The sequence below is a fragment of the Anguilla anguilla genome, chromosome 3 (genome assembly GCF_013347855.1).
Source record: "Anguilla anguilla isolate fAngAng1 chromosome 3, fAngAng1.pri, whole genome shotgun sequence".
Classification (NCBI taxonomy): Eukaryota; Metazoa; Chordata; class Actinopteri; order Anguilliformes; family Anguillidae; genus Anguilla; species Anguilla anguilla.
The window spans coordinates 5775013-5786284 of NC_049203.1; the positions used below are offsets into that span (position 1 = coordinate 5775013).

An 11272-nucleotide genomic window follows, 5' to 3' on the forward strand; every position below is an offset into this window, starting at 1 on the left:
ACATCCATCGGCAATGCTGGAGTTGCATTTCTGTGCTTCACGAGCTAACATTTACCATGTAGGTGTACGGTTATGTATGTATTTGTGCTTGTGTATGTGTGTGTGTGTGTCTGCGTGTGTGTGCATGACTGTGTGTGTGTGTGTGTGTGTGTGTGTGTGTGAGTGTGTGTGAATGCGAGAGCGCAAGCATTTCTGTGCTTCATAAGCCATCATTTACAGTGTATGCGTGCGCATTCATGTTTGTGCTTGTGTACGTGTATGTGTTTGCATGCATGAGTATGTATGAGTGTGTCTGTGTGTTTGTGTGTTTGCTCATGTGGGTTTGCATATTTATGTTTGCATGTCTGTCCATGTGTCTTTGCGGGTGTGTGCACGTGTGTGTGTTTGTGTGTGTGTATGTACGCTTACTGCATGTGTATTTGTTTGTGTTTGTGTATATGTGTGTGTGTGTGCTTGTGCTTGTGTGTATATCTGAGTGTATTTGTGTTTGTAGTGTAGTGCAGGATGAGGCAAGATGAGGTAAGGTCTGGTGGAAAAAATCTATTTTATGTTCACAATAAAAGGAAAAGGGGAAAAAGCTGTTGTAGAGGCAGAGAGGTGTGGTTAGGGGGGGAAGCTGTGCTGGGCTGCTGTCTTGGTCCTGAGTCTGTTAAGCTTTACTGTCACAGTAAGGGGGGGGGGGGCAGCTAGGTGAGGTCTGAAAGCAAGCAACCATTACCTAATGCCCCTTTCTCACCAAAGCAATGACTCAAGTAAAACTACATTTGCAGTTGGTGTGAATGGGTCAACTCGCACATTACCTGACCTGGGTCCGCAGCCCTGGTCGTGACCTGGAATTCATGTGGGTTCGACAAAGCTCGACTTCCATATGGGGGGGTGATTAGGCTACTGTACTCTACATGGTTAGCTGACCTCATGTGTTTAACTTGTGCAGAAATTATGTTTCGAACCATCATTTAAATAAATGATGGAAACCATATTTATCACAACTGAACAATTCAGGAATTATTTTCATTTTTGCTAGCTAGATTCATGCAAGAAGGGGATTGCTCAGTTGTCTCAAGCCTGTAACAGTGAATATTAAATAGTAAGTAATATGTTACTTTTGTGACATCGTATTGGCATAAAAGCATTTGCAAGAAATTGCAAGATTTGGGGCACATCATTAGGCTATGTATTCAGGAGTTAACATATGGGGTTAAACCAGCAGCATGGCGAATTGCTTTTTATGCGCTAGCTAGCTGGCTAAAACCAAACTAGCTATATCAACAGGAGAACATGTACTTCAAGCAAGCTGACTACGTTCAGTTAGTAGTTAGATGGTTTACAGCAACGCTGTTCCTCTTGGCTGACCGGCACCATTCAATCCCGTTCATTTTCGCGAAATTGGTAGTTTTAAAGCACAAATTACCTTGGAGGATAACAGATCGATAAAATAGGGTGAGTTTAAAATCTTAGCTGTGCAGGTTGTGGTGCCAGGAAGGGTGATGGTGTGCTGCCCCTCCAGCACCCAGGTATTCCAGCAACCTGGGAGAGCTGCAGCACCATGGACAGCACCGGCCCTTCTCACAGGCAGGGGGGCAGGTGTGGCTCATTGTAATTAGGCCAGCTGCTCCTCATTGCCTGATCACAGGGCCTTATGAAAGGGCCTTGCTCGCAGTCCCAGAGAATATATTTTCTGAAGGGTTGCTCTTGGGTTTTAAAGTTTGTTTGGGGAGTGGGGGGAATGTTGGCTTTGTTCATCCACTTGTGTGACTGCTTATTCAACTTACTTACCCTTACCTTTGGAATAAATTTGCATTGTCTCTCAAGAATGATCCTTTGGACCCTGCCCCACTTTTCAATTGCAGTCTTGCAATCAAGAAGTTGCACCCAGTCTACAGTATATTATTTAAATTAGCTCACATCTTGTTAAAATTGGCTCGCTAGCTCAGTGGAAGAAAAATGGGTAAAGAAAGTCCATGATTAGAAAGCTTTCAAACTGTCTGAGATGGATTTCTGATAGGCCCTCTGATCAGAGTGCTGAGGAATGAATTATTCCTCAAAACAAAACTGAATCACTGATTATCTCATAAGAGCAAATATAGTTCTGCCCCCTCTGAAGTACCAGAGGAGACAAACATGAGAGAGAGACAGAGAGAGAGAGAGAAAGGAAGAAAGAGAGAGAGACAGAGATGGAGGGACCAGGTACCATATGAAAGGGGTGCATGCAGAGGAAACCACAATGGCTGAGCACAGAGGTTTTGTATTCAGTCAGTGGCCAGAGAGTCAGACTGAGCCACAGAGAGAGCTGCGCCTCCAGCATTGTGCAAAAAACACCCCCTCAGACCAGCAAGCAGGTGTCAAAGCGTGATCTCTAGTGCGCTCTCAAAGGGAAAGAGGTTAAAAACAGGAATCAAACACAGTACCAGACTATAATTAATACTGACAATGCCCTGCCCCCTGCCCCCCCCTTGTACGCAGTACACAATTCACTTTGGTGGTGAGTTTCTGAAAAACACACACACACACACACACACACACACACGCACACACACACACACGCACACACACACACACACACACACACACACAAACACAAACACACACACACACATGCACACACACACACACACACACACACCCTTCTCCCTCACCAATGCACTCGTAGTAGGTTACAGTAATAAAACGCCCCATGATTCAAAGATTGTTTTATATGAATGCATTCCACTCCTCACCTTACTCAGCACACACATTCATTATGCAGACTGCAGGGCCTGAATGAGTCAAGAACTTTCTTAAGACCCTTGACACTATGATTGGTCACATGACCATGGAATGCATCATCAGGGCGGGAAAAGGAGGGAAATGATTGAGATGCTCTGTGTTTCAATGCGTCTGATGATGTTTGTGCAGAAAAACTTCATCACATCACTTCAGTAATTTCTTTTTTTTTGTCACTTATTGAACGTCACATATATTTGAATCATATTGTTGTACTTTACTGGCCATTTTATGCACCTGGTTTATCAAAAAATGTGTGCACAAAATGTTTATATACATCCAAATCAGCACAATCAGATGAACATGGTTTGAACCCTAAAACTTTCAGATGTTAATATCAGAATTTTCCATCAGCATAATATGGAGGTCATGACATCTTTTATTTATATATATAATATATATAAATGATGCAGGACTACGCACCCTACTGTTAAAACTCTGAACTACATGAATTTTTTTACATGCAAATCGTGCCAGTCTCACCCCAGTCGGGGCACGCTCCAGTCGTGACTCATATTTAGTGTGAGACTGCATTAAGACGCCTCCAACAGAGTTTGTGACAGTCTCTTTCTCATCTTGACCATTCCGATAGCATCAACCGTGTTTAATATTATCATAAGTTTTTTTTTCATTCTTGGCTAAGAAGGTTTGTTATGGTCACCGGTGCACTTTATAATCCTACACTGCCAACAGCCAATGTGAGTGTGTGTCAGACTTTAGTTGTCTAGAAGTCCCCTAGTGTAAGGCCAACATAAAAAGCAACATCATAAAACATGCAAATGATGATGAATATAGGACAGAAAAGTGAAAAGGCCTCTTTAACAACAGGGAGCAATACAGACCTTTTGTCACCGCAATTTGTGTGCTGTATTTGGAAACTCTGAGACAGATTATTAGTATTTTTATTTTGAAATATAAGTGCACTTCTAGGCCTCTCTTTTCTGGTCTGTTGTAATGGAAAGGTGGTCTGAGGCGTGAGGTTGATCGAACCGTCAGTGTGGTTTCAGCGCTGAGGAGAGGGAGGTGTGAACGCAGCTCTGTGCAGCAGGTCAGTCTTCCTGTGCAGCTCTGGTCTGTGTACAGCTGAATGTATAAGGCTGTGAGTGGAAAATAACTGGACCTCCCCATCACCACAACAGAGCAGTCTGAAACAGGCAAACACATTTTTCTGGTAATGAAAAAGAGAGCCGTGTGCAAAAGATTTCAATGACAACAAGCAATTCCAATGTTTGCCATCTTAATCAACACATTGAATAAAACACCACTCACATGTATATATAATTACTCTTGTTACAGTAGTATGTCCAGCCTGGGTAAGGGCATTATTCTCTCCTTGTTCTCTAGATTATCGGCCCCTGTGAACACCTGACAGGCTTCTCAGTAGGAAGTGCATGAACATGTGGGAGTCTGTTCATGGTCTGTCCCTGTACACAGGAAGGAATCTGCCACTGAGTCATTGTGTCTGAACATGTGCCCAGTTGTTCTAAAACTTACAGCACAGCATCAGTAAGTGAGAACACAAGAAAGCTGTCGCTGTGCATACAGGAAGTGCTTTTGTTACTGAAGGTACAGGGAGGGCACTGCTAGCAAGAGGCCTGAGCCTTCAGAAAGCATGTCCAGCTGTTCTAAAACATGCAGGAGCATGGATCGCTAAGTGAAAGTAAGTTAACACAGCCTCTGCAGGGTGCATGACATATTTCTCTTGATTTTAATAACTATTTGTTGTTGGTAAATTTAATAAATTGAAAGACGTAAAACAGTAAGTGTGACATGCGTAAACGTTTGGACACCCTTCCATTTGATCCAGAAATACTTTTTTGAAAAGGTCTCAAAAATTGGGTGACTCACCAGGCCTTAAGTTAATCTTGTGCTATCTTCTCAAGTCAATTCAATTCAGTTTTATTTGTAGTGGGAGGCAGTGACAAAAAAATGCTTACATCGGAACCAGAAATAAAAATTTGGCAAAACTAGGCCTGGACCTCCAAGGAGCAATGGAGGTTAAAAAATTTAAAAACCGGATGGAGGCAAAAAAAAAAATTCCCCATGGAAAGAAGTCTCAGGAGGAACAGGGCGATAGAGGGGCAGCCCATTCTCAGCTGGGATAGGGATGGGATAGACAGAACGGTGTTTCTTTTCATTAATCACATCATCAAGACATGCTATTTGACCAGCAGTGGCCAAACTATTGCACACCACTGTATGTGATGACTATTGTGTCTTATGAAAAGTGGTAGGGACAGAATTTGACCTTTCATAAACAGTTGGGGAAATAGTTGGAAACTTTCCCCAGCCGAAACAATGCCTGTGAACCTCGAAATAAATGATCAGCAACTTACCTTCATCCCTGACTTCTTCTGAACAACAAAATGTCTACATTGCAAAACACTACAATTATTTTGAATCAGCGAATCATTGATGACACATCAACAGTCTGGCCTTGTTCTGAAGTCCTAATGTTTTACTCTCCCATCTCTGTTTAACATTTAGCAGGGTTAGGGCACCTTTACACAGAGTGACTTACACAATTTTACAAGTGCACACAGTTTTATTTTATACTGCTCAATACAGACTCAAGACATTTGGGTTAATGGCCTTTCTTAAGGGTAGAGGCAGTGCATCACCTCAGAATCAGGTTACTCATTCTGTTCCCGAACCATTGTACTACATGGCTGCCTTAAGCTGACTGAGCAAGATTAAGCAACACTAAGCAACATTTAACTGATGTTTTCACGTCAGAACACAGGCACATCAGTGAACAATATTTACATATTTTACTTCATTTATTTTGAAAAACCGTTTACTTTAAGCACATGCACAGCTATTGACAAGTACAGCTCAAAGGGGCTCTTAGTCTAAAAAAACAAGACCATAAGTCTCTCATTTACAGCCCCATAGTATAATGTTCTCCAATGCTAGTGAGGAAATGTTTGATAAACAAACATTTTTCATGGAAAGTTTCACTCGCGGTCTCTAAATCTCATATCTGAGTAAACCGTTTCTTTCTCCGCTTCCCTCTTGTTCCGCCTCACTTTGGGTTTCTTGGCGGTGAAATTCAATGCAGCGTAATTCATGGCCTCCTCTTGACACTAAAAGGATGCAACAAACATGATTATTCCCCATTCTTACCATTTAACAGTATGTTCACCATAGAAATAGTCTATTTTAGTTTTTAAAAATGTACTTCACAACATGATATTTGTACCTGTTTTCTTGACAAGTCTTCTCTGGACATCTGGTTGTTTGATGCAGACCCTGTTTCAGCAAAATAAGATTTTAACCACTGGAGGTTGTCTGAAATTAATTACGCAAATAATATATGCAGTGATTTTTAAGGATGTATAATCAAATAAGAAAGGTATTTCTTCATCATCATCTTCTTCTTCTTCTTCTTCTTCTTATTATTATTATTATTCATAGCAGTAGTAGTAGTTGTGTTTTTAATATAGTAATATATAATAATAATAATATATATATATATATAAAGGGAGTATATATTTTATGCATATATCTTTCAATGGGGAAAAGGGATAGGCTTTAACGGCAATTTCACATCACTTGAAAAATACTTCAATTTGTTTGGAGGCCAAAAAATTATATTTATTCTAGACTCTTTTTACTGCCATTAGCTTAAGAGCAATTTTATTTTCATAATCAAGGGTTTGTCACATCACAGCTGTTGTGTCTATAATTTTAGGGCCAGCTGGATACCAAACACAAATACAAAAAAACATAAAACCAATGTATAATATAGGCGTCAATATCAGAAGCTGAAGTGTGATAAATTCAAGTGAGATCTGGCTTGCTTTTACATGTAATACTGTATGTGTGCATATGTTGCACATAAGTAAAGGTAGAGGGGGACAGCCATCTGCACCAATGGAGCAACTTCACCTAGTTTTACAGAACTGTCCCCCGACTGCATGCAACAGTTTTGTAAAGTAAGGTGAAGTTTCTGTACGCATTTCTGCATGCTATTTATGAAATGGCCTTACATGACAAATTCATTGCCAACCTTAACTCTAACCCTAAACCAATTATTTTGCACAAACACTAAACACAGTGCACATTTTTAGTTTGACATCCTTTATGATATTGAGTTTTATGATCCTGTATGTTTTATACTAGTCTGATTTGATTGACCAAATATTCTATAGTAAATACATTGTAAAAAAAAAAGACAACAACCACCTTGTGACTTACAGCACACATTGATAAATTTGTCTCTTACCTTTGCAGTTCTCACAGTATTTTCTCCTGTTCAGAGCGAGGACAACATTTAGGACCACACTCAACGCCAAAGCTCCCGACAAGCAATAAAGAGGAAGATGTCCATTCCCTGATATTTTAAAACATAATTTAGTATAGCGCCATTCATGAGCAATATTAACCTTGTGAGATGTGAGATCACAAATATCATATGTGATTCGATCGTGACTAAACTGAGCATTTTAATGCTGATGTAACAATCACTACTCATCATTGAAACTAATGGAGTTCTAGAACACTGACTATAGAATTTTTTTTTTTTTTTTAAGTCACCAACAACCTACAAAACATTTTTAAAAACGTTCAAACCTTCACTGACAGTGATAACCTGCCCAGAGTGCTAATCTGCATTACAAAGAGAATCACAAAGAGCAACTGATATCTAGCAACATAAAAATAAATTAGGGAATATTTTACAGTCATAAAATAATGTCAGATTAAATATGTATGTTCCACTGGTTGAAATTATTTGATACTCATTTAGCCGTAGCCTCGGAAGAAAAAAATAAAAAGGACTGAACATTTTAAAAATCTGAATGCACTAAAATGGTGCTTTCACTGACTATGTCAAGTGATTTTTTGCCTACCCTCAAAGTGCAGCTTGGTCACGTTCCCAAACAGGATCTCCCCACAGGTGGCCACAGCACAGTAGTAAGTCCCAGCATCAGAGGGGCTGAGGTTCCTCTTGGGGAAGTTGTAGACACAGCTCTGTGTGGGAGACACAGCCCCAGAGCTTCTCTGGCACTCATCACTCCTGGTTCCATGGGTCGAAATGATTCCTGGAGGGGACTCTCCTGAGCCCTGCCTGAACCAGTACACACTGTGTTCTCCTACACAGGTCTCAGTGTGTACTGTACACTGCAGAGTCACAGAGTCTCCTGGCTGCACTGACTCAGACTCGGGCTGCTGCAGTACTACTGTCCTGCTGTGTGACTCTGACCCTGTAAAAGTTTAATTCTCATTTCAGTGCAATACAAAATTGTCCATTGTAGAGTACTGGATAGGTTTTGTACAAATATTACTTGGTATTATTCTTGGTATACTTGGTATTAGTTACTCTCACAAAACAGATATGAAGAGGGGCATGATTTAACTCAAAATGTGTATGTGTAGCTTACTGTATCATGTGAGCATCCATGCAAGTGAGATAAACTTACAGTGGTGTGATATGTTTTCCTACATTACAGTACATCATAAGGAAAAACAGACCAGCATGTCTGCCATTCTTTACTCTACATACCTATTCAAGTTTTTATTTTTTATTTTATTATATCTCTATGTTAGCATGTTATTCTAAGCGCAATACTTATTTCTCTAAGGGTATAAGGACGAGGTCAATTAAATTAATTGCATCTTGCATGTAAATTTTGCAGCCTTCCATTAGAATGTATAATTAAACAAGATTTAACGAGTGTATATTCTTTAACATGGGAGATACATGGAAGGCCCTTCCAGTTGGGTGAAAATGTCGACTGATTCAATTTTATGACCCAAACTAATTCTGTGGCAGTGTTGGAAATGCTCCTCGTGTATAAACTCAGAACTATTCGGCAGAGACAAAAACAATGCAAAGATGAGTTTCTATACAAAAATATTTCTTCTTGCGTGTTATTGCTTCATAAATAAATAAGGCTATGGAAAAAGAAAAAAGTTTCATATTTACCCGTCACCATTAAAGTGGTTCCATTTCCAAAGCTGAGCTCTCTGGCGACTGCAAGAGCGCAGTAGTATGTTGCTGAATCTGATGGCTCTACTCCTGACACAGTCAGGTTAAAGCTCCCCTTCGCTGCTTTAGCACTGAAGCGTTTACTGTTTTTAAACTCATTGTAAAATGTGGGATCTGTTTCATAGCTCCATATCCTTGCTAATAGCTGAGGCTTCTGTCCAAGAGGTTGCTTTAACCAGCTGAAATTGGGCACAGCTCGCACAGGAAAAAAACACGGGAGCATCACAGTTTCTCCAAGCTGAGCTGTCACAAGGCCGTCAGGCTGCACAACATTCTCCCCAAATAGGCTATCTGAAATGCAACAGAAAGCAATATGTCAGCATCACTGACAATGGAGTAAAAACAAAGAAACATTCCATCAATTTCTGTATAAATATGGTCCTTTTTGATTCATAATTAAATAATGCTATGGTAAAAGAAAACAAGTTTCATATTTACCTGTCACCATTAAAGTGGTTCCATCTCCAAAGTTGATGTTTTTGAAATGTGTAATAGCGCAGTAGTACGTGGCTGAATCTGATGGCTCTACTCCTGACACAGTCAGGTTAAAGCTCCTCTTTGCTGCTTTAGCACTGAAGCGTTTACTGTTTTTAAACTCATTGTAAAATGTAGGAGCTGATTTATAGTTCCGTATCCTTACTAATAGCTGAGGCTTCTGTCCAATAGGCTGCTTAAACCAGCTGAAACTGGGCTCATCTTGCACAGTAAAGAAACACGGGAGCATCACAGTTTCTCCAAGCTGAGCTGTCACCAGACCGTCAGGCTGAACAACATTCTCCCCAAATAGGCCATCTGAAATCCAACAGAAAGCAATAATTCAGCATTACTGGCAATGGAGTAAAAACAAAGAAACATTCAGTCAATTTCTGTATAAATACAGTCATTTTTGCTTCATAAATAAATAAGGCTATGATAAAAGAAAACAAGTTTCATATTTACCCATCACCATTAAAGTGGTTCCACCTCCAAAGCTGATCTCATTGAAGCCTGTAGTACTGCAGTAGTATGTGGCTGAATCAGACGACTCTACTTGTGACACAGTCAGGTTAAAGCTCCCCTTCACTGCTTTAGCACTGAAGCGTTTACTGTTTTTAAACTCATTGTAAAATGTAGTTTCTGATTCATAGCTCCATATCCTTGCTAATAGCTGAGGCTTCTTTCCAAGAGGCTGCTTAAACCAGCTGAAATTGGGTGTAACTCGCACAGGAAAAAAACACCGGAGCATCACAGTTTCTCCAAGCTGAGCTGTCACAAGACCGTCAGGCTGCACGACATTCTCCCCGAACAGGCCATCTGAAATGCAACAGAAAGCAATATTTCAGCATCACTGACAATGGAGTAAAAACAAAGAAACATTCCATCAATTTCTGTATAAATACAGCCCTTGAGTAGAGTTCATTTGGCTGATTATAAGTTAATAACAGTTATACACTTACAGACTTTGCTGAAAAGCAGAAGAACAGCACAGAGTGGTGGCATCACTGTATCTGAACTCTCCTTTTCTAGAGACTCTCCTCTGCCTGAGACCCTGCTTGTCCTCTGCGCTGTAAAACTCAAACTGTACAGAAAAGAGGAAGACTTGAGGTAATAGTTTCCAGTGATTCACTGAATCGTAGGAGGTCACATGTCAGAGGCAGATTTGATTGGCTCAATTTGATTCAATGTGGCAAATTATTGGGTGACGAAGATCTGTAAATGAACACCCTCAGTGCAACAAAGAAAACCCTTGTCATTATTTCCATTTTTATTTTATGTGTTATGACCTTGTCTGGTTGTCATTGTAAATGACAAGTTGTTCTCAACAGACCATTCTGGTTGATAAAGATCTAATAATAATAATAGTTATTATTATTAGTAGTAGTAGTAGTAGTAGTAGTAGTAGTATTATTACTATTATTATTACTATTATTACTATTATTTACGTATTGCAATCATGTGGAGCTCTTCAGAAAGTTTTACATTGAGAATAGTCACACATTGGGAACTACACCTTCTGACATGTGACCCCTGCTGGAACATTCCTCTGACTCCATTTTGTACCAGCCTTATCACAGAACATCAGGGGGCGGGGATGCGCTCATGCAGTGTAACCTTGATGTGTGTCCCCTTGACCTTTGACCTCTTCTTATTGTAAATACACAATATCAACTTTAATATAATGAAAAGGATGATGAGAGTGGATGTCGATTCACTATTTTAACCAAAAGAGGGCACTGCCATCTGCGTGCTGCACATTTTTATTTGATTTGATTAGAGGAGGGAGAAGTGTGTCTTCCACCAAACCAATAGTTCAACATCTGGGTGTCCCTGATTGGCTCATTTAATCACTGATCAGACATATGTATACACCTGTATAGCTTCTGTGTGTATGTGTGTGTATGTGTGTGTGTGTGTGTGTGTGTGTTTGTGTGCGTATGTGTGCGTCTGTGTGTAGTTTTTACTTTTGTGTGTTTGTGTTTGTGTCCATGTTGTGTTGTATGTTTATGTGTTGGTGTGTGTGTGTGTGTGCGCGCGCAT

General features: G+C 40.1%; 1 protein-coding gene across 7 annotated transcripts in view; it reads right to left on the reverse strand.

The window, feature by feature from the left end:
• Nucleotides 1–10291, reverse strand: part of LOC118223771 (immunoglobulin superfamily member 3-like) — a 64912-nt gene extending 54621 nt beyond the window's left edge. For 4 of the 7 annotated variants that reach the window (XM_035410742.1, XM_035410748.1, XM_035410749.1 and 1 more), the window contains exons 1-5: nucleotides 10192–10291; nucleotides 9695–10048; nucleotides 9194–9547; nucleotides 8693–9046; nucleotides 7617–7970 (exon numbers count right to left, since the gene is read on the reverse strand). In XM_035410742.1, the coding sequence (XP_035266633.1) occupies nucleotides 7617–7970; nucleotides 8693–9046; nucleotides 9194–9547; nucleotides 9695–10048; nucleotides 10192–10234 (1459 nt within the window). In that variant the 5' untranslated portion in view covers nucleotides 10235–10291. Of the gene's footprint in view, nucleotides 1–5965; nucleotides 6016–6991; nucleotides 7100–7616; nucleotides 7971–8692; nucleotides 9047–9193; nucleotides 9548–9694; nucleotides 10049–10191 lie in introns of all 7 variants that reach the window. The other 3 variants (XM_035410744.1, XM_035410745.1, XM_035410746.1) reach the window with 2 other exon arrangements.
• Between the last annotated feature and the right edge of the window lie 981 nt (nucleotides 10292–11272).